The following is a 23,708-nucleotide window of genomic DNA, read 5'->3' as shown; positions in this document are numbered from 1 at the left end:
GATGAAGTGGAAAAGGTGGGAACGGGGTATGCGGCTGCACTATTAGATAGGATTTTCCCCACCATCCCGCATTCAAGGGTTTTTTGGGAACCGTTCCCGCGATCTGCGCCGCTCCGATTTCTCCGATGCGGCATATGGGCCGTTACCTGGGCTTCTACGCAACCGCAGCCCATGTCGCTCATTTATCGATGCCATCAGTTGCCACTCGCCAAAATATCGCCGACTTCTCCGCCATTTATTGAGATTCGGTAACCGACACTTTACAGCCGTTACTCCGGTTTTTTCTCCACGGTTTGATTTCTCCGATGTCTTCGCCTGCAGCTCGGGGCCTGGCTGCTTGCTCTGCTGGTCTTTGATTGTTTTTCTGTTTTTGACCCTAGCACCACATGACTACATCATCTGCTATCAGGCTCAGGGACTAAGTGGGCACACTTCACCTTGCGTTGAATGTGCTTTGTCTCTTTGTGGGCCACGCCCGGGGACTGGCTGCCTGCTCGGCTGGTTTTTCTACTATTCTTTTAGTTTCTGACCCTGGCACCACATGGCTACATCATCTGCTGTCAGGCTCGGGGACTAAGTGGGCACACTTCACCTCGCGGTGAGTGTGTGGAATTTTTTCTCGAAGAGTACATGCCTATAGAAGAAGATTGACTCCTGCTACTTTGTTCGGACTCTAAGTGGGCACACTTGGTCCACTGCGAAGAAATTTTCGATTATGAACTTGAGCTCCTTACACCCTTATGGCAAACCGTACTTGGGTCACACTGCTCGGCGACAGGTCATGCTGCTTGGCGACGGTTCACACTGCTCGGCGACAGGTCATGCTGCTCGGCGACGGTTCACATTGCTCAGCGACAAGTCATATTGCTCGGCGACAGGTCATGCTGCTCGGTGACGGTTCACGCTGCTCGGCGACGGTTCACGCTGCTCGGCAATTCATCACGGTGATTGGACCATGAGTTTGACTGCTCGGTGTTATTCGCACCTGCTCGACGAGCTCAAGATGGTGTTGCGCAACGGGTACAAGGCGCTCGGGGACTAGCTATGGGGTGTACGACCCCGGATACCCACGGCAGGCCACATGGGCTGCGCCCCTAGGGGTGGCCCAGCCCACAAGACGAAGCCTTGAGGGGCACGATTCTGCTCGGCGCCTCCCGCAAGACATCGGGAAGATATCCAGAAGATACTACGAGATCTGTTAGGATATGTATGATCTCAAGATTCCTGTAATCAGTTATTACTTTTCGGTTATCTCTTAGATCTAACCGACTTGTAATCCTGCCTTCCGGACTATATAAGGCGGGCAGGGACCCCCTCCAAAATCACGGCATATCATACGATAGCTAATACAAACCAACAGACCACAGGAGTAGGGTATTACGTCATACTGACGGCCTGAACCTGTCTAACTCGTGTGTCTCTGTTGCCTTCTTGTTCTTGATCTCACGCTCCTCTGCCGATCAATCTACCTTTGTGGGATACCCATCGGAGGACTGCCGAGCATATTCTGTCGACAGTGTGGTACAACCTAGAGGTGTGGCTTGGTGAATCTAGAGTAGCATATGTCATTGTCATCTTATGCCCTGTTCGCTTGGCTGATAAGACATGACTGAAAGTATTGTTGACTGATTTGCTGTGAGAGAAAAATAATGTTCGTTGGCTGAAAATGTACGGCTTATAAGCCAAACGAACGGAACGTTAGTTTTCGGTTACCCGTGAGAAAAGGAAAACTACACTAAAATAGTGGCACTGGCGCTCTGGGTGGGGAGCAGCAAAAGGTGCACAAGATTTGGGAACGCGTGAGGATGAAACCATTGAGTCCTAGCACAAGTTCATCTATTTTCATTCGCGTTGGTAACCATGATGGCTAGGTTTCATTTTAATGAAACTCTCTCCCTCTCTCCATAATTACCTTGCCAAGTTAGCAAATTGGCTGATTTATGGTAGTTTTAAATGGGGATGAAACTAATTTTAAATACCTATCAGTATGCTTGTTACCCTAAATGCAAATTATAGCTGCGACAAAAAAAAATTAAGATCATGAATTTCATCATTATATTCTCGTGGATCTACAAGTTTTCTCGGCAACATCTAAGTTTTTCAGGGGACAAAAAAAAAGAGCTACAAAATCATCAGTTATGTATCACCACTTGGATGCAAAAGATGTGGCGCCAACGGAAATGAAGCTTCACAAAGTGCTGACCCCAGCCTGCCCATAACAACAAGCTGACATACCTAAGCATTACATGATAGAACGAAGGACAAATGTCTTGCAAGACCATCAGGTGTGCACGTTCGTGAAAAGGCAAGTGGGGGCGGGGGTGAAGACGCTCTCTGGCTCTCAACACAGGAGACGAGAGGTTCATCTTGCAAAACTACAACTGCAGAGTAGCGAAAAGCATATGATGAATAGTGTCGTTAAATCGGGTCACATCCAAGTAGGGAATATACAGTCTGTTCGTTTCGGCTTATTCGCTTGTATCTGGCTTATAATCCATGGCTTGAACAGCCATGGCTTATAAGCCAATTCAGCCGAAACAAACATGCTGATAATCAATTCAAAGCTCCATTTTGTAAGCTTCAGCAAACAATCTCTTTCATCCAAACCCAAGCCACAACTTTCTGGGTGCTCAAGAGAGAATGTACAGACCCATTACAGCAAAATCAACCTTGCGCATCCTGAAGCTGAGGTCTGCACAAACATGAAAAATCATAATAAATTATGAGAGGCATATATGATATCAGAATATTCAGTTGCTGGAAAAGGAAATTTGAATTGTACGGGTGGAGCCACGGTGTCTGTGCAGGAACAAGCCATGAAGTGGTCAATTTCTAAGTTTGCATGTCAAAAGGCATTCTGAAAAATGTCGGTAACCATTATTTTCAGGCTAAGTAATGGTACAGTCTGGGTTGCGAGATTTTTCTGTACCTAAAATTTGCACAGATTGGAACTTTTATGTGTCACTCCTACATAAGTTCACCTAGGCTAGCATGCAAGTTGGACATATTTTAGTGAAACTGGCTGCACTACTATCAACAAGAATTTCAACCAAAATTTTCCTATTGCACGAATAGCCTTGTGCCACTAAAATACAATTTCGTCATTTCCCACCTAATTCATATCTACAGTGATAACTTATCAGATAATTTTCAAGCTTATTGTTTTAACTGAAATCTTATCAGATAATTCCTTCCTCTACTGAAGAATCCTGATCACTGAAAAGTAGCGCCCAGTGAAAACTAGGGAATGACAAAAATCACCAGCATCGTAGCAACAAAGCACCGACTCAGAGCACTAAATTAGCGAATCAAAACAAGTATCAAAGAGTTACATAAGCGATTATGGACTAAAAGCAGTACAAAACAATTATCAAACAAAAAGGAGGCACTTGAAATCTGCATTGAAGTAATGACTTGAAACAGCAAAGTACAAGTTGAACATAGAGAACTAGTAAGTTGGAAAAAGTTGAAGCAAAATTAGACACTGAAGTAAGCAAAACCATTTACTGATATGGTACTAAAGGGAGAGAAAAGTTTATTGTAGTGGACAGAATGTATGAAACCACCACAAAAAATTTATCACCAGACTTTATATCACATCTTATACACATTTGGCAACAGCCACAGGAACCCTACACGCCCTATAATAGTTTATAGAGGAAAAAAATCAATGTGAAAGTTAGTGAAAATTTGATTCTGTTATTGATGTGTCCACATTCCACAACTAGTCCAGCACTAAATTTCAAGTTCAAGCTCCATTCGTGATTGGAGATACTCGAACATAGTAATTTCTGGAAAATGTAAATTAAAAAGTAAGGAAAAAAAAGTAACTGCAAGCCATTGTACATCCACAATGCTATGTGCTTTTGTTAGACATCAAGCTCATGTTCATGGCATAGAAGGTGCAAGTTATACCAATTCAAAAACCAATAATATAACAGCTCTGTAAAGTTACAAAAAACTGTAAAAGGAATGTATCGGCTGCTTCAGATCAATCAAATGTATTTCCCCTTGTCCCTAGACTAAATTGGTCTAAAGTGGAATTATTTTCTTATTCAACATGGATATTTCCAGAACTCTACATATCTCGTTAAAATATGTATCTCGCCACCTCCATAAACCAATGCTAAATAAGTAGTGTTGTTCAAATAATAATACTCAGCTCAAAACTAGTGCACAGAATCTAGTTCTATAAAACTGAACACCTCTGTAGATGTCATTCATGATAATAGGTGCTAACAAATGCCTAAGACCACTTAAGTCTTTTCGTTAGCAGACGTGAGGATTTAAATGTTCACATGTTCAACCAACTCTAACATTTAAACATAATACTTAGTTCCTCCAAGAACTTCACGGCTCGCATTATAGCACATGAATTGATGTAAAGCGCATATAGTAACATAAGAAGTGTGGTGGATATTAGTATCTAACTTACATGTGAATTAACTGTCGGGCTCCTGTAAACTGAATGTAATAGAAGTTATGCCACAGGCCTTCAACATTTTCTCAAACTTGCGAACCATTTCATCATCCTTTCTACATCTAACTTCAAATACTTTGAGGTGCTCAGATGGCAGAAATTGTTGCACCAGACTGCAACTTTCTTCCATTTCAATTTCGTAGTTATGATCCTGTATCAGATTCAATTTCGTAGTTATGATCCTGTATCAGATAAAAGTATCTTACCTAAATTAATCACGCAAGATAAGTTCAGAAAGATGTCAACTAACATAAACTGCATATACACAGTACATCATAAAGACAAAGAGTGAGGTCATATATCAGAAAGTTGAAGAATGAGCTTCTCGAGAATTGGAGCATGCTGGAGGATAACTTCTAGTGCACGAATGTCATGGCCCAACACCCAATCACTGAGTATCAAAGTCTTTAACTTGTTAAATGCAGGGCAACATTTCAGATCTTGCTTGAAAATAGTCTGAGCAAAGGTTTAAAAATATCTAATTAGACTTTCAAAGCGGAATTAATCAATAATGAACTGGAATCTAAGATTCATCACACACAGAAACCTCCTCCTATACAAATATTCAGATTCTTGAAACAACTCGTCTACAGAAGTTTAAAAACTATAAAGTTGCGTACAACACCCAGAGACACAGAATACCCATCAGAGACACCTTCTTGAAACATTACAACTTACAAAAAACCAAGAGAAAATGAAGAAGAAAGCATATAATCTTCTGTATAAAAGACATTAAGTGAAGAGGAACACTTGATAGGGCTACAGATCACTTCTCATTTTTACAGGGTTCTCTTTACTGGCACAGAAATATACATGTTCTTGGAAGTCCTGTAGAAATAAGCATGCATGAGCATCAGCTATTTTCAGATTCCAAATCCAAGATGAGCAGTTCCAAGAACATGGGCTGTAAACCTGTAACACTACACCCTGCAGACTAGGTATTCTTCATGGTTCCATTTGAAGCAAATAATAACTTAGAGAAGACATTTTTTCTAAATATGCAATGCCAATAATGCTGCATGAGTTTGCAGTTGGCCAGAACAGATACTAGAAGATAGGGTAGAAATAAATGTACCACTCTAGATTCAGCTACCAACTCCAAATCTGTAACATTGGACAAACTTTCAAGAAGCACACACGTTTGGCTGCCATCAAGATCCTTGAGAGCCGTAGTCGGACCAAGTCTGACAAGTGCTGTGACAAGCAGTGGCATGCTTTCAAGGGAAGGTGTCAAGCCTCTGTTTCCATACAGTTCAAGCGAAACAAGATCCTCCAACCTCTCACATCTTGAGAAATCCATAGAGCAGCCATCCAGCAATACAGACCAAAGCTGCAGGGTCTCCAAGTGCTTGGCGATGAGAGGCACATTGACTAGCACCATGGGTCTGGGTAAGGACATGCCAATGACTTTGAGCACTCGAACGCCACACATGAAAGCGTGCTGGATCCACATGTCGACGTATCGGACAACCTCATCACTATCCTTGTATTCATCAGATTGCATTTGGGGATGGAAATAGGTATAGAATTCGAACTCCCGCAGAGGGGAGCGGTCGCGGAAGAGGAGCAGATTGTTGACGAAGGTGTTCAAATCCGCCGCAGAGGACCACCTACCGTCGTCGGAGATGCGCAGGGCGGTCATCGACCTCCAGAGGGCGCGCCAGAAGCCGGAGAACACGGACGTGCGCACCGCCTCATGTGGCGGCAGAAAGTAGAGCACGTGGTGAAGGATCCCTTCCGGGAGACTGCTGAGGAAGTCCCCGCCGCCGTTCACCGCGGCCGTCGGGTTGAGTCTCTTGTCCTCGCGGCCCGGAGGCATTCCGTCGAACAGGCGGTGGGCGCCGGTGTTGCTGAAGGGGAAGCAAATGAGATGCCAGAGAACAGAATGGAAATCGAGGGGATATGAGCGGCTCCCACGCGTCAACGTACCTCGCTCTTCCGTAGATACACTCGCCGGCCTCCGCTGGCCGCTGCTGCCGGGGACTTCGGCATTTCACATAAACGGGTTTCACAGTTTTACCATCCCCTCAAGGTGGATTCGCTATTTTGCCATTATAAAACTTATGCAACCCGCTGAAATACATTTACGGTGGTTTTAGGTCATGGAAAAAAACAGAAGAGGACTCCTTCCATCGCTACCCCTGCCCGCTGTAACTTTGATCAAAACGGATCTAACGCAAAACGGATCGGCCGTCTCCTCCATCCCCCAGCGCTGGCCTTCCCTCCCCACGCCGCTCCCTCCCCGTGCCGGCACCGGCGCTGGCCTTCCCCACGCCGCCACCTCCCCTGCCGGCACCGCCCTGCCACCACGTCGCTCCCCTCCCCTGCCGGCACGCCCTGCCACCGCGCCGCTCCCCTCCCTACCTCGTCCCGCCTCCGCCCGCCCATCCAGGTGCCGCCTCCCGCCTCCTCCCGGCCATCCAAGCGCTGCCGCCTCCCCAGGCCATCCAAGCACCGCCTCCGCCCCAGGCAAGCCTCAACTCGGCCCTAGGCCGTGGGCCAGGCCTGCGCCTAGGTTGCCGCGCCAGGCCGGTGCGTCCCCAGCCGACGTGTCCCCTAAGCTGGCGCCCCCCCATGGATTGCAGTTGGAGTGATCTAATTCCTCAGTATGCACTCTCTCTCTCTCTCTCTTGTATTTGTAGTCCACGAACATAGTTCGAAACGCCGATAGAGTTGTTCAAATAGAAATTTAACTACATTTCTTGCATTCGCTTTATCCAGGCTCGATGTGGAGCCTGAGCTTAGATTAGATTCTGTAGCAGACACTTGTGCTGTAGACCATGGATGTGGTGATGTTAGTGGCAATGCATTGGCTATAGAATATTATGGAGGTGTTGATTGGGACAACCTGCATATTGCTGACACAAATGATGATGAGGGTGAGGGCAGGCAACAAGTAATTGATGAGGATCAATTATTTCGTCTGTTGGGTTTGAGAACCGAGGAGGATGAACATCGATCTCAAGAGCAGCAGGCTTCTACAGAGATGGAAAACGGGCCTGAAAATAGGAATGCCACTGTTGAGGAGGAGATTGACACAGCTGGGGCTGCCATTCCTGTTGATGATCATGTGCTAGGGGAGAGAATCTTAGTCTATGACCCAAACAACCCTTGTATGGACATTGGCACTGTATACCCTAACATGAAAGAATTCAGATTGGCTATGAGGCAGTTTGCAATAAATGAGGAGTTCGAGCTGCACATAGTGAAATCTGAGCCACAACGGTACATTGGGGACTGCAATGCAGAAGGTTGCCCGTGGCATATTGTTGGAAGGAGGCAACCTGATGGGACAACCATTAAGGTGTTTAACTAGTGGCTAACAATTTTCTACATTTTTTTCTTGCTGGTCAATATCTAATTCATTGGTATTTTGCAGGTCACATGCTTGATTTCTCGGCATACATGCTCTTCTAGTGCAAGGAGGAAGACCACCACTCCAACACGTGGCTGGGTAGCATCAAAGGCTATTCACCTCCTTAAGAAGACTCCCAACATGGGCCCTAAAGAACTGCAGAAGAAGCTACAAGAGAAACACAAGTGTGAAATTCACTATGACACAGTGGCGAGGGGAAGGAATATTGCCTTGAGGGAAATATTTGGCAGCTGGGAGGACAGCTTCCAAATGTTGTTCAGCTGGAGGGCAGAGGTATTGAAGCGGTCACCAGGTAGTGTGATTGAAATTGACTTAAAGGAGGTAGATGGCAAGGTTTACTTTCACAGATTTTTTTTTGTGCATTAAGTCCTTGCATTGAGGGTTTTTTAGAGGGTTGTAGGCCTTATCCGAGCGTAGACTCAACTGCACTTAATGGTAGGTGGAATGGACATTTGGCTGCAGCTGTTGCAATAGATGGTCATGATTGGATGTACCCTGTTGCTTTTGGTTTCATAGATGGGGAAACAATAGATAACTGGACATGGTTCATGACTCAGCTACACAAAGCAATAGGAAACCTACCACTACTTGCTATTTGCACTGATGCATGCAAAGGTTTAGAGAAAGCTGTTAGAGATGTCTTCCCTAATGCTGAGCATAGAGAATGCTTTAGGCATCTAATGCAGAATTTCATAAAAAGATTTGGTGGAGATATTTTTTTCAAAAATATATCCTGCAGCAAGGACATATAGGCCTGAAGTTTTCCAATATTTCTTCAATGAAATTGTGATAGCTTGCCCTGAAGTATTAGAATGGCTGCATAACCACCACAAATTGTCACTACAAGAGGTATGACCTTCAGCGACGTTCCATTTATGTCGCAGAAAGTGAAAATTATGTCGTATTTCACAATTTACGACGAATGCACGACGAAAATGCATTCGTCGCTTATTCCCCGTAGCTAAAGGTGTTCTGCGACAAAACTAATATTATCGTCGTAATTTTGCGACGATCATACATGCGTCGTTGATTTACGACGTTCAATTTTCGTCGTTATCATGTAGAGAAAACATCACAAAAAAAATTAACCTTAGATGACTATACATGTGCCACGTAGGACAAAAAAATCGTCGTAAAATGTTGTTGTCATATGATGCGGCAGGTTTTGACATGGCACATTGCAGCTCACAATACACATTGAAGTCCATTGAACAATATACAACCCATCACAGCATTGCAGATAGAAATCAATAGACAACCATCAAGCAAATTTAAAGTGCTCACATCCATTACATCGTAGATCCATTCAGAGTTACATGTTCAAATAGTTTGACACGTCAAACTCAACCCAAAATACATTAAACTCATGTCCAAGTCACTACTAGATCCAACCAAGTGGCAAAATCATCAGCCACATATCCAAGGCATTACCAAATAGACAACCAGATGCAAACCATTACCAGGTCCAAGCCATGTACCAAAATAAATAAACAGCCACATATCCAAGCCATGTTTAGGTCATGCATCATGATCAGTAGGATAAAAGGGTAAGGAGTGACCTAGTCCTTGTTCAAGGTGAACAACAGACGAAGAAGAGCATTGGTTTCCTCTCCTTGTTTCTTCAAATTTTCAATTTGTTCTGCCTGCTTCTCCCTTGCTTCCTCTGATTCCTCAACCTTCTTCTTCAACACTTCCAACTCATCCTATTGACCATGAAGTTGGTCTCTAAGTGTTGCAGCACCTTGTTTCTCTACCGCAACTTCAGCCTCCAACTCTTGTACACGTGCAGCAGCGGTAGCGCTTCTCTTGGGGACTGTTGTCTCAAGGCCAACATTTCGAAGAAATTTACTTGATGGCAAAACATGAGCAATAACTTCAGCAGGAGTCTTTGGTTGTTCCCCTTCTGGTGTAGGCTGAGCCATCATGGTATCCATTTGGTCCTAACATGTTAAGAAAAATAGTTTGCATTATAGTTAGTATACAAATATGGAAAAAATTCAAGCAATCACTGACTGAATAGAAAAACATACTACATTTGATGAGAAAACAAGCTAGAACTAGTACGGATAATTTTGTTGCTCATGTTTTTCCATTCTAAATTGTTATATGGCTGCAGCTTCTCAGGCAACAGTGGCCTTCACATAGTAAGCAATGGCATTAGCCACACCATAATTGTTATATGTGTGGTGATTGGAGCTACTGGGTATTGCTATTGGATGCTATTTCATTACATGTAGGAGAAAGAAGAAATCTCATGAAGGTACACACTCTTTAGCTCAATTGGTATATCGATATTATGCTAGGGAAAGGGCATGCAGTGATTCTTTTGCCATCTCCAGACCCTGTTGTTATTGCAGCACCAGCAAAAAAACTTGGTTCATATTTTAGTGAAGTAGCTACAGAATCAGCACACAGATTTTCTTTATCTGAAATTGAAGATGCTACAGACAAATTTGAGAGAAGAATTGGCTCTGGAGGCTTTGGCATAGTATACTATGGGAAGCTGGCTGATGGGAGAGAGATTGCAGTCAAACTTCTCACAAACGACTCCTATCAGGGAATCCGAGAATTCTTGAATGAGGTTTGTTCTCATACTCTCAACATTAGTTCAAAATAGTTGCATAACCGGATAGCCCTCCTGTATACTTTTTTATGCAATTCTGAATTATGGCAGCATGAAAAACATACTACATTAGTTCACTCTGGGACATTACTTCAATGACACATTGACACTACTAGAAGAACATCCATATAGCAACATAGCTAATTATCTGATGCTGCTACAAACCTGCGGACCTGCTGCTAGCTGCTACAAACCAGCAGACCTGCTGCTTGAAGGACACTACTAAAAGTATGCAAAGTTTTGTAGGTTGCAGACCTGCTTCTGCTATGAACCTTTGGCCACTTCAGTTATAATAAATAAATTCTAGAGTACGGCTCAATTTAGTTTTGGCTCGATGATTTGAACTTCCAGAAATAATTCCATCCAAATTTTAGTTTTGCAGATACACATGGTTTGCATATTTCATTGTCATGGATAGACTAAATTCTGGTAGTAGTACTTCCTATCAATGCTACTATGTTGTCATTAGGATATATTGCAACCTTATCAGGTCTAGAACAGTCCATTTAGAACATGTACTTACAATATTTTCCTTCACAGGCTCACAAAAACCGGTCTTGCTGCTGCAGTGTAATTCCTTGAAAAGATCGATTGCAGTGGGCGCCACATCTTTATATTTGTTTTGTTTCTGAATTAACATGCAAACAATTTGTAAATGTTAGTTTAGAATCTACAAAATAGTTCAACACAGAATAAACATTGAACACACACATATAATGTTTTGTATCTTACCAGGACATGGGTGTGCGCAATGAAGCATCTAGATCCTGTCCTTTGAGCGAACCGAACTTTCCCACGATTCTCAATGTTTTTGACACACCTTTCCTATAAGATATATCATAGTATGAATGTTGCGTAAATGACTCAGAACAGTAAAGTAAAATAATGCGGCAAACAAGAATCAATTTACATTATATAACAACAACTGGAAGTTTTTTCATGCAACGTACTGGACATTTAAAAAAAAGAACAATGCACATACATATCTAATTAAATATCTTGATGTACTCCTAGAGAAACCAAGCATGCCCAAGAATGAATGGAAGGAACTCTATACCTTATGCTTAGGGCTTGACCATAGCTCCACGAGTGCAATCCATTGTTCATCAGTCATACTCCTCACCGGAGATGTTGTTCTCACTTCATTTGCAGGTACTCCATCAAAGTAAGCCCTCTTTAGCTTGTGCCTTAATTGTCGTTGCCCAGTCTTGAGCAAATCAAAGCATGCAGCTTCTACTTCCTTGTCTTTAGGGTCTATGGTAAATTTGATCTAGTGAAGAGCATGTCCAGAGCACGTAGATTAGAAAAAGAGGCATTCAAACCATAACAAAAAAGAGAACATTAATTGTGTTGTTGAAAAGACTTTCTTCTACTTACACCCATCTTTCCCATGTAGTCTTTAAAAGGATTTTCATCGTTCTTGTACTCCTTCTTGTACTCCTTCCAGTGTGTATATATTGGTATGTGTTGCCTCAATATAATACCTCCCTCTGATGCAAGCTTTGCAGCTTGCATGGGTGCCTCTGGCCTTCTTTTCCCTTTAGCAATAACCAACGGCATCTTATAGTTTAAACCATGGCATATCCTGTCCAAATCTCTGCCCATACTTCTGCCCCTGCTGCGTTGAGTAATCAAGTTATCACTTGGTTCACCTGAAAATAATAAGCTTTTCACGGTTAGCGCACATCATAAATTTTTCATGAAAATAGGCAAATCATATTTCTTGGAGAGGAGCAATGTTTTCTTGCCTTCAAAGCCTGTTTGAATCTGCTCATCATCTTGTGTAGAATAGTCAACAGCAAGCAATGCATCTTGTGCATTTGTAGTTGTACCATGGATACCTTCCTCAGTTGATAGTTCCCTCATCCTCTGCCTAGTCATTCTAGTGGTTTGCTCTTGTCCAACAGGTGGCATGGAGACTCTCTTTGAGCCTCTTGTTCCGACAATATTCCTGATGGTATTTTTTGACAAAATGCTCCTCCGCATGGCCTACATAATACAAGGAAAAAGTTACAACCAGCAACCTACAAAGCCTCATTAGGCAAAAAAACAAGCAGAATTGGTACCTTGCTAATAACCTCCTCATCTTCACAGTCCTCACTCTCCTGACATGTATACTGCGATCCAGAAACTTCATTGTCTTCACCCTTTCTCTCCATAGATGTATTGTTCACTATGGGCACTAATGTCTTGATACCAAGCCTCTCCAGCTCTTGGTTGTTTTTCATTATTTCTTCATTCCTTGAACGCTCATATTCAGTAATAGGCGCCTCTGTAAAAATCATTTGAGAATAGTTAGAAGGTTGGAATTTAATGAGATTATATGCCTTTGTAAAACCCAAGAGCCTACATATATGCTGCTGCTGGACAGGCTCTAGAATCTTTGTTGCTGCTGCTGGATTACAGAGATAAGCTAACTGTATGCTGCTGCTGCTGGATAGGCTCTCTAGCATCAGGTAGCTTACTGATCCAGCGAAGGATGCATCAAGTTAGGACAAACAGAGATTGATTTATCTAAGCCGAGCTTTCAAAAAATTCTGAAAGATGAAAAAATGATCCCAAGATCATCCACTGTTATCAAGGAACAATACGTTGCCCCAGAACTCATGTGAATTATGATGCCTTGTTAATCCTAAATTAGGACAATATTAACATGAGATCTATCTGTTAGATTCAGACTACAAGCCACATAAGTGATATCTGAAAATATGATACAGACCAAGATGCACAAAAAAGGAATTAGCTAGAAATAGAACAAACTGTGATTAAGCACCAGGAACAAAAACATGATTTTTAATCATTGCAAAAATTGATGAATCAGCAGATACTAATCACTTCCATACACTGCTACAGAGTGGCTTGAACTCAATGGCAGATGAACAGAACCTAACCGCATCTGCCCCCCTTGGAAGCAAGCAACCACAACCTGAGGTGTGCCCTTTCCCCTAGAACTTACTTTAAAACTTAATGGCTCTAGTGAATTTGTTTGGGCTCTTCTGATAGTAATATTTGCTTACTGGTACATTGGACAGGGAAGACAATTCATGTTCACCACATTCAATCAATAAGGAAGTTAGTTTGGTGCAAGATGTCATGGAAATGGAACAATCAATGGTACAAAGCATTCAGCTTGCCAGTTTTTATCTGCAAAATCATCTCATGAACCTCATGTATATACTTGTTCTGTTCTCTTATACTTTTATAAAAAATGAAAAGTGTGCACAATCCTGACACAGCCACTAGTACGAAGCAAAACTAACTAATTAAGGTTGCTGTTAAGCTAAATTAAGGTTTTCTTTGAGAGACTAATAGTGGGAAAATGAGGTGGAACTTTGCATAAATTTGAAACTTAAATGACTATGTACAATTCATGATACATGCAGCTGATCTGCAATTATATTTCCATACATGACATTCCTATAGCCACCCATGTGCCTGAACCTTGACCTATGCCATTAGTTTCTCGTACTATTATTGTTTCTATACCATTTCCTTTCTTTCCTTTCTACCCACTTTGTTGATGGCTTTTGTTATCTTTCATATCTAGATTGCCTCTGATTAGCTTGGGACAAAAAAAAGGCAATGCAAGATAATCAGCAAGTGTTACCCCTTAACAGCAAGCAATGCAACTCTAATGTAAGCCTTTTATTGTCTTAATCACATTTTATGTTCGATCCTTCCTTACATCAAGTCATTTGCATTGCTGGTCTTTGTTCAATAGATTGGTGAAACTTGTGATGCTGAAGATATGCATTTTCCTTTGTCCGTATCTTATAGAAGGCAACCTAAATCTGTGGTATGTAATATCTTCTGTGCTAAGTTCTATACTTTATAGACATCCTTAAGGACTTATCACAATTTTATCGTGTTGCAAAATTTTCCCATGTGCAGGGAGCTGGTCTTAGCAATATGGGGAACACATGCTTCCTAAATGCAACTCTCTAGTGTATCACTCACACCGTACCACTTTTTCTCAAGCTTCGCTCTACTGATCATTTCACTCCATGTTCATGTATGGATAATTTCATACAACTAATTATTGTTCAAAATATGTTTTTTATACATTCTGTTTTATCTTAGTTTGGATGATCTGAACTGCTGTTAACCTGCAGATAATAAGGATGGGTTCTGTTCTTTCTGTGCCCATTATAATTGCTGTGTTGCAATTGTATGGACTACATTTACAATTTAACAAGAGGATACACGGGGAAAAGGGGACTATTGAATAACAAAATCATTTGATTGGGAAATTTCTAGCAATTCTTCAGTGATAAGGTCTTAAGACAAATAAAGTGTTGAGTTGTGATCAAAATTCAGTTATGTACAAGATAAAGGCTAACTTCTGCCGGAGCGAAGCGAGGCCCGTTGCCGGGAGGCTTGGGCCGAAGTGAAGCAGAGGCTGAAATTAGCCCATCATGTTTCCCTGCTGCACCTAGGGACGCCTGGGGGTGCAGGGGGGGGGGAGCCCCCCCATGGTACGGATCGTCGCCTATTAGGTTTTCCATCTCTATATTGCCTATCGTTTATAACATAAAGATGGTAGACGATGAACCTTTCCCATTGTCTTCCTCATACATGGTGAGTAGATTCACTACGCTAAAAAGTAGAGGCAAACCTAGAACTGGGGGATTCACTTAAATCCCACAAAAATCAGAGATAAAGGATGAAAGGGTACTACCACTACGGCACTACACAAGTTCATGCAACAAGCAACTGAAAATCCTAACAGTAACTCAAAAATTTCAACAGATTTTCAGGAGTTTGTTTACCTCTTAGTTGCTGGCTGCTTGCTCCAACCTTCCGACCAGGAGCCATGGTGCTCCCACCTTTCGAAGTGGCGTGTGGAGTGGGGGGAGGGGGTCACGGCTACTGCCGGGGGAGCGAGGGGGGTCGCACCTTCTGACGGACGGTGCCTGCTGCTTGAGTAGGCGTGAGGAGTGGGGGGCGGCGCCTGCTCGGGTCGAGCGGAGTGAGGGGGCAGCGCCCTGCTGCGTCGGGGTCAGGCGAGCGGGCGGAGTGAGGGGCGGCGATTTAGATTTGGGAGAAATAGGAAGCATGTGGCGCCGGCGGGATAGAAATAGACGGCGGCAGGAGAAAATTTTGGGACAGTTTTCACCGGGAGAAAGAGGGAGCGCAAGGCATCGGCGGGAGAAGAATGGTGGCCGGCGGATGAATTTTTTGCGCTTGGCGTCGGCGGATGAATTTTTTGCTCCCGGAGTCGGCGGGAGAAGATGCAAGCGTAGTAGCGGCGGATGATTTTTTTTTGCTTTGGGATCCAGAGAGCTAGGGTTTAGTGAGACTGCTGGGCCTAATGGCCTGTTTTTTAGAACATACAAAAATTAAAGGTTTATTAAGCTGCTGGGCCTAATGGGCTCTTTTTTAGAATAGAAAAAAATTAAGGTTGGAAAAGAAAAAATATTGAAATCTCATAGCCGCGAGCAAGTCGCCGTATTTTTCGCGCGAAAAATACACGCGTATGGCTGATGGGATTTGAACCTCCAACTTGCAACCTCACGTGTAGCACCCCTAATCACTCCACCTCAAAGTCATTTGAGACTAAATAGATGATATTTTTATTTAGTAGTCTAGATATTGTTGATCTCATCGAGATATAGAACATTTGGTTTTAGTCGTTTCTCCATCCAATGTTGTTTGGATAATTCAAGAAAATTGTAATTCAAAATATTATATGTGAAGTTGAGCTTATCATGTTAAAATTCAAATCATAAATTGCGACGATTGTCTATTACCATGTCATGACAAATTGCAACTCGTCATAATATCGAAATCCTTCGGTTTACGACGATTGCTTCTAGATCTTAGTGACGGACATATAGTTTTTGTCGTAAAGTCATACTCCCACCAAATAACGTCGTAAAACAAAATGACTTAGCGACAAATTTAGCTGTCGTCACGAGAAAATCGTCGTAGAAGGTCATACTTCTTGTAGTGTGTTGTGGATGAGAAGTGCTTTCAATCATGAAATTAAGTGCGACTATGTTACCAACAATCTTGCAGAGTCTTTTAATAACTGGATTAGAGATTGGAAGGATCTTCCTGTAGTTGAGCTTGCTGATAAAATTAGAGAGATGTCAATGGTATTATGGAACAAGAGAAGGTTGATTTCAGAGAAACTCGAGGGTAACATCCTACCTGCTATCCTAACTACACTGAAAGCAAGGACTAGGGGATTAGGAAACCTGACCATTGTGAAGGCAGGTTGTTTTGCTGCAGAAGTACATGACACTACTAGCACACATAATAGACATGTTGTCAAGTCATCATTGCATGAATGTACCTGTCTTGAATGGCAGCACACTGGAAAGCCTTGTCGGCATGCTTTGGTCTTGCTAACAGCCCAACAAAGTGCTGATGTAAAGTTGGAGGAATTCGTTCATGACTATTACTCTGTGCAGAGGTTCAAAAATGCATATAAGAGGCTGATGAAACCACTTCCAGATAAGACACAGTGGCCAAAAGTTGATATTCCTTTTCCTGTTGAGGCACCATTTGCTAAAAAAGGTGTTGGAAGGTACAGGAAACTGAGAATTAAAGGTTGTTTGGAAGGAGGCAGTGGTGGCAAAACCAAGAAGGCTGCCAAAGAGGCTGCAAATGAAGCTGACAAAGAGGCTGAATTGGAGGCCAGCGAGGCTGCTAAAGGTAAGAGGCAACTGATTAGAGGGAAAAGGAAATGCAAGAGATGTGAAGAATTGGGACATGGAGAAACTAGTTACAAGTGCAGACTTAATGGGACTAAGAAACCACCAAAAAGGAAGGCTAGGCCGAATACAACTAAGTATGGCCAAAATGCTAAGGTCCGTACAAAGAGGGCCAAAAAGTATGTTTCTGGGGAGCCTGATAATGAATGTGGCCAAGTCCAAGACCCACCAGTCCAAGTCCCAACAGTCCAAGTCCCACCAGTCCAAGACCCACCAGTGCAAGTCCCAGCAGTCCAAGTCCCACCAGTCCAAGACCCACCAGTCACCAGTCCCACCAGAACAAGGGAAACACTGCAGCATGATAGTCCTAATAGGTTGACACGAAGGTACAAGTGTCCAATATTTTGTTATTCATTCATATGTCCAATATTCTGTTTCATTACTTACAAACTTTTTTTTTCAAATGTCAGACAACTTTCGCTTCTGATGGAGGAAGAAACAAGTTCTCAGCCAATGCACAGTCTGATGGGAGAAGCCACAAGTACTCCCAGCAAGATCCAAGGAAAAACAAAGAAGAAGACAATTGCAAAGAAGCTGATGCCAAGGAAGAAACAAGCTGATGCCAACAGGAGCTGAATCTGTTAGGGTCTGTTGTATGTGGTATTGTACTTGACAATGCAAAATAAAGTTGACTGCTACTTCTGTTTGCCAAAAGATGCATTCCAGATGCTGTTGTGCTTCAGTTTGCCAAGAGATTGTGTTCTTCCGTTGCTGTTGTGCCTGGAGTTGGAGTCATGGAAAGCATTCCAGATGCAGGATACCCTCTTGCAGCATTCCAGATGCTGTTGTTGTTCTACCTGGGGTGAGTACAGGCTGTAAAGCATGCACAGACATGGGTGATAGTTTCTGTTTCCCAGCAGATGGTATTGTCAAAGCTGGAAGGAGTACAGTTGATGAATCAAGTTCGACAGGTGAACCTATGCCTATAACAAAGATAGCAGGGGTATGTATGTCTCTAAATGCCTTAGTTTTTTCTTAACATGAAGCAACTGTTCTTATCTCATTATCTGGCTTGCTGAATTCAAGTAACATCTCAGTTTAGCATCTTATTGTGCTGAATGGTAAACTCACTGTCGAAGTTAGAAGACCTGGTGGTGAGACTGTCATGTCCGACATACTTCACTTAGTTGAAGAAGCCCAGACAAGGGCGACCCCTGTTCAACGATTGGCTGACAAAGCATTCCAGATTGAGTCATGGAAAGCATTCCTATACAGTTATGTCAGACAAATGGAAACATGTACAGAATGACAAATGGCCAGGTTACACAATGGACTGAACTTTGTAGCTCATGGTCTGTAAAGTATAGGAAAGCATTCTAGATGCAGTTCAACACACATGACACAGCACACATGATACAAGTCACTAATACTTCCATTCATTTATTTCAGCACACAAGTTCTACAAGTACAGAAAGCACACTCATCACCCACTCTTAATAATTCCATACAAATTGGTCACTAGGACAAGTGCACAAACTAATATCAAGCATTTCAGCAAGAACACAATCTCTCTAGCTATTCCTGTCAGGTCCTTCAACTGCTCTAGTTGTCCACCATCTCCCTTGGTCTGTTCTTCTGGTTGTGGCATCTTAGTGCTCTGAAAAACAGGCTGATAAGAGGGTGGCACATGCTTGTTATCAACCAGCCATTGCTCATAGTCCTCCTGCCACTTCCAAAAGTCACATCCACCACCATCCATCTGTCACCAATGCAAATAAATTTCAATTGTTTGAACAATACAACACATGAATTACAAACAAAATGGAACAAATCATTGAACCGTTCGAGTTGAACAGATGTAGAACATGCGCCCATAGTTTTTCTCTGTCTTTGCCATCAATGCCTTGACAATGCAGCATTTGCATTTGTCGCAGTGGACAAGAGGGAGAATGACTCTACTCTCAGCCCTCTGGATGGCCCCCATCGAACTGCTGCTCCCATCCATTTGGGCGGCTCCGAAGTGGAGCGGTGCTGGCTGGCGCCTGCAGTGGAGGGGAAGGCGTGGGGGCGAGCCTGCACCAGCAGGGGAGGAGAAGGCGTGGGGGCGGGCCTGTGCCGGCAAGGGAGGAGGCGGCGCTTGGATGGCCTGGGGAGGGGAGCGACGTGGTGGCAGGGCGGTGCCGGCAGGGGAGGTGGCGGCGTGGGGAAGGCCAGCGCCGGCGCCGGCACGGGGAGGGAGCAGCGTGGGGAGGGAAGGCCAGCGCTTGGGGATGGAGGAGACGGCCGATCCGTTTTGCGTTGGATCCGTTCTGATCAAAGTTACAGCGGCCAGGGGTAGGAATGGAAGGAGTCCTCTTCTTTTTTTTCCACGACCTAAAACCACCACAAATGTATTTCATTGGGTTGCATACGTTTCATAATGGCAAAATAGTGAATCCACTTTGAGGGCTGGTAAAACTGCGAAACCTGTTTCTCATAATGGGTGAAATGCCAAAGTCCCCTGCTGCCGGGAAGAGCAGGCGAGTGCGGACTGCGGAGTGGCGTGCCGGAGACGACGAGGCGAGAACCGGCTTGGAAGAGGAGCGCGCCGGTTTGCTTGCAGCGTGGCCGGTTCGTCGCGTCCGATTATTAGCTGGGGCCCACCAATGTTATGCAAATTCCGAGCTCCTCCGGTGAAGCATAGTACTAGGGCTGCGTTTAGTTCCCAAAAAGTTTTCCAAAAAGTGCTACAGTAGCCATCACATCGAATCTTGCGATACGTGCATGGAGCATTAAATATAGACGAAAAAAACTAATTGCACAGTTTGGTTAGAAATCGTGAGACGAACGTTTTGAGCCTAATTAGTCCATGATTGAACACTAATTGCCAAATAAAAACGAAAGTGCTACAGTATAGAAATTCCTAAATTTTGTGAACTAAACACAGCCTAGGTACATCCATATATGTATCCGTGTGCGTCGCAAAAAAAAATATCCGTGTGCAATAATCTCTTCTATGTCTCTATAACTAAAACATACGGACTCTCAATATTTACCTAGCAGGACTAAAACACTCATGTGCGATCCATATTCGTCTGGCAAATAATCACCGCATGGAGACACTGGAAGGCAAGTAAATAAAATAGAATAAAGCTCACGGAATCACCGACGGACAAATAATCACCGCATGGAGACACTGAAAGGCAAGAAATAAAATAGAATAAAATGGAAAGAGAATTATGGGAAAAGAAAGAAATTTATTGGAATATCACCACACAATGATCATGATCGTGATTCAAATCTCGTTCGTCGTCCTTCGCGTTACGTGTTGATAACAAATATTTTTTCCTAATCTCTACAACTAGAACATATGGATTGCCAATATCTACCCGGCAGGACCAAAATACTCATGCGATCCATATCCAGCAGGCAAATAATCACCGCATGCAGACACTGGAAGGCAAGTAAATAAAATAGAATAAAACTCACGGAATCACCGGTAGGCAAATAATCACCGCATGGATATACTGGAAGACAAGTAAATAAAATGGAATAAAATGGAAAGAGAATTATGGGAAGACAAAGGAATTTATTGAAATATCACCACACAATGATCATGATCGTAATCCAAATCTCGTTCTTCATCCTTTGCGTTGCGTGTTGAGAACAAATACTTTTTTCCCAAAAAATGAATTGTTGCCATGCCTCATGCGGGCTGGATATTGTAAGTCCGAGTATACATGTTTTGGGCAAGGCAGAGCATGGATAAATTTAATTCGATGCCTAGCAATAAATTTTCAGCCTTTGAGGCAACTGATGTTTGTCGTAACTTTCAGACAACAAGCTCCAAGCCTAGCTTTTATTTTAGATTCATTACGATAATGAATGTGTTTCTAGACATTATCATGGTATAATACACGTGAAAAATTAAATTGATATATTGTTGATTTTGACTTGGCTAACAAATGTCTCATTCAATTTATGTTGCACCCGTTGCAATGCACAGGCACTCATCTAGTTGAGATAAAAACTTAAATTAGAAAAAAATCATACAAAATAATAACGGTAGTGCTAGCACCTGGACGCCCGACGAACGCACGCGTCCGGACACACCCGCGCTGCACTCCATTTTCCCCTGCGCGTGGCTCCATTTCATGCCCACGCTCGAGCCAACATGCCCCGCCCGCGCCACCCGGACATCGCATGCGCGGCCAGACCGCGCGCGCCTCCTCCGCTTCTCACGCACGTTGCAACATATACAACACCCGATCTACTTTCGCAATATCTTAATGAAACACTTGCAACATATATTCGAAACAGCTAAAACATTTACAACATATGTCTGAAATACTTGCAAAACACCCAAACAAACTTAAAAACACGTGTATAGCCATTGCAAACATATGCAAATATCAAGATGAAACACTTACCACATGCATACGAGAACACCTAAAACACTTGCATACATATGCGAAATTGAGTTTTACAACATCCAAACGAAACATTTGTAACATACACTTGAAACGTACGTATATAGCCATTGCAATATGTGTAATATCTCAATCTACTTTTGCAACATCGATATAAAATATTTGCAACATACATCTGAAACATCTAAAACACTTTAAACATAGGCTTGTAATATGCGCTTTCAGTGCAATGTCACCTAATTGTTTGGACGAATGGAGGCTTGTCGTTGCGGAGCTCAACGCCAGCGTGGAGGTCGGCTACGGCACGGAAGCCGGTGCGACAGCGGCGTGGGCAACTTGCTGGCAGGGCGACGTCACACGAAGCTCTTTCCCTCGCCTGCTTGCTGGAGGATACATTATGGAGTCTCACTGACTTAGTGGAGCGGCCGTGATGGGCGGATGGCGCGGTGCGGGTAGGAGAAGGAAGTGGGACGGGTAGGCGGAGCTGGGTGGACGTGGGCACGTGACGGTGGGCATCGTTGCCGGAGGCAAGACCGCGCAAGAGGCCTCTGAGTACGGGTCTGGACGCAGGAGGCTAGGAGCTTGTGACCGCAAGGCTGTGAGGGAGGAGCGGTGTGTGGTGGAGACAGGGCCACTTGTGCCACAGGCAAGTTACTTGGGACGGTTCGCAGGCCCAACAAGCAAGCGTCCCGCGGAGGGAATCCCTGTCCCAAGAATTACCGAAATAATAAATGACATGTGTATGTGGACTAGTACATGATAAAATTCCTAGGTTCTTGTCTTATTGTGCAAATACATATGAAATTTGTTATTTTTGTATAAATGTTTCTAGTTTTATTAGTTTGCATCTCCACTTTTTTATATGAGTACATACTTGATATATTATGGATGTACAAGTTTCGATTTTTTTTAATATCCAAAATATATTTTTTGAAATAGTTTGCATGTTTGCTCCGTATATTTTGCTAAGTGTGAGAATTTAAGAAGTGTTGAAGCTTATTTGGGAGAGCTCCACCGGTTCTAGATCTATACATAAAAATTAGCTCCACTCCGGTATCTGTTTTGGATTCTTACGGGGTTTTAGCCCTTTGATTGGTACTCTATTGTTTTCTGTTTAGTGGTGAAATTATGTAGGTACAAGTATGAGTTTGATGGGAACTTCAGACTCTGAAATGTCCATTAGGTTTGCACTAATAATTGCAACAACCGTTTACTTCTCCTATATTTATAGAGATATTATTGTTGATGTGAATATACTCTAAGGGACCATATTTCATGAGGATACGAATGCTAATGTTACCGCTCTTGCTCTTTCTTAAATAACCGTATAATGGAAGTCTTGAATTTTTAGTTTATATTAAACCTTTAGTTTAAATTTCTATGTATCGACATTTGCATTTCTGTTGAGTTATTGACATGGATAGGTGAATTGTATATCTTATGTATTGCCATGATTTTCTTTTATTGCGTCAGCATTGGATGCTCATGTACATTTGTGTTGAGATATTGTATTTGTGTTGTTTTCATTATAATAATAAATCCAAACAAAATAATTACGATCTCCATTCAAACCAATATCAATCGCTCATGTGTGCTAGATATGTCAAAAAAATCTAGCATGCAACCTTTTAAGGGCATAAGTGGTCACTCCCACCAAAACCTGCACTTTCTGGATCTAGAGTTGCGCTGCAAGCCAAACAGGTGTCTTAGCTCTATGGTGGGAGTCCAGATTCACGGTGGAGCTTCTCCATGGTATAGATGGTGCTTTGGATCTCTGTTTCAGAGCTAGAGAGGTCTCCCAAACAAGCCTTTGATAGTGTGTTTGGTTTGTGAAGTGATCCCAAGCAGAATCACTTGATCCAGCACAGGTCGTCTTATAGTTTCGCGAGGAATGGCCCTGTCCGATGGTTTACCTTTCTAGTGGAATGATGCTGATCTATGGTGTAAACCAAAGGACATACTAAGGCTCGAATATAGGACCGGTTCATTTTGGATGGTATCATGATGCAAACCAAACACATTGTAAAATGCAAGGAGTGACTTGAGTTATCTTTGTGTTGCTTTGTTCAACAAGATCTAGGAAGAAGCATGGACGCGGGGCCGAATTTTTTATTTTTAGCCCTTTTTTGATTTTTTTTAATAAATATGTCCCTGGAGGTAT

General features: G+C 42.9%; 1 protein-coding gene and 2 pseudogenes across 2 annotated transcripts; 1 reads left to right on the top strand and 2 right to left on the bottom strand.

Moving 5' to 3' along the window:
• Positions 1-2,107: 2,107 nt before the first annotated feature.
• LOC136490075 (FBD-associated F-box protein At1g66310-like) lies at positions 2,108-6,381 on the bottom strand. Of its 2 annotated transcripts, XM_066486565.1 has the most exons (4): positions 5,556-6,381; positions 4,783-4,936; positions 4,436-4,633; positions 2,108-2,692 (listed from the first exon to the last, which is right to left on the bottom strand). In XM_066486565.1, the coding sequence occupies exons 1-3, from the start codon at positions 6,297-6,299 to the stop codon at positions 4,443-4,445; spliced, it is 1,089 nt and encodes a 362-aa protein (XP_066342662.1). In that variant the 5' UTR covers positions 6,300-6,381; the 3' UTR covers positions 2,108-2,692; positions 4,436-4,442. The 2 variants fall into 2 exon arrangements, with proteins under 2 accessions (XP_066342662.1, XP_066342661.1); XM_066486564.1 differs by lacking the exon at positions 4,783-4,936 and having other exon boundaries at positions 4,436-4,631.
• Positions 6,382-7,161: 780 nt separating this feature from the next.
• Positions 7,162-17,351, top strand: LOC136488472 (uncharacterized; annotated as a pseudogene).
• LOC136487191 (uncharacterized) lies at positions 9,416-15,294 on the bottom strand (annotated as a pseudogene).
• Positions 17,352-23,708: the final 6,357 nt, after the last annotated feature.

The sequence above is a fragment of the Miscanthus floridulus genome, chromosome 10 (assembly GCF_019320115.1).
Source record: "Miscanthus floridulus cultivar M001 chromosome 10, ASM1932011v1, whole genome shotgun sequence".
NCBI classification, from domain to species: Eukaryota; Viridiplantae; Streptophyta; class Magnoliopsida; order Poales; family Poaceae; genus Miscanthus; species Miscanthus floridulus.
This window is presented reverse-complemented; position numbering and strand designations above follow the sequence as displayed.

What these genes read in the sequence shown, in the direction of transcription:
- LOC136490075 (XM_066486565.1), bottom strand. Translation starts at nt 6,299, where the DNA reads ATGCCTCCGGGCCGCGAGGACAAGAGACTCAACCCGACGGCCGCGGTG. An exon ending in TGGTAGCTGAATCTAGAGTG is followed by an intron (nt 4,937 to 5,555) that starts GTACATTTATTT and finishes ACCTTTGCTCAG; the next exon opens with ACTATTTTCAAGCAAGATCT. An exon ending in GCTCATTCTTCAACTTTCTG is followed by an intron (nt 4,634 to 4,782) that starts ATATATGACCTC and finishes TGAATCTGATAC; the next exon opens with AGGATCATAACTACGAAATT.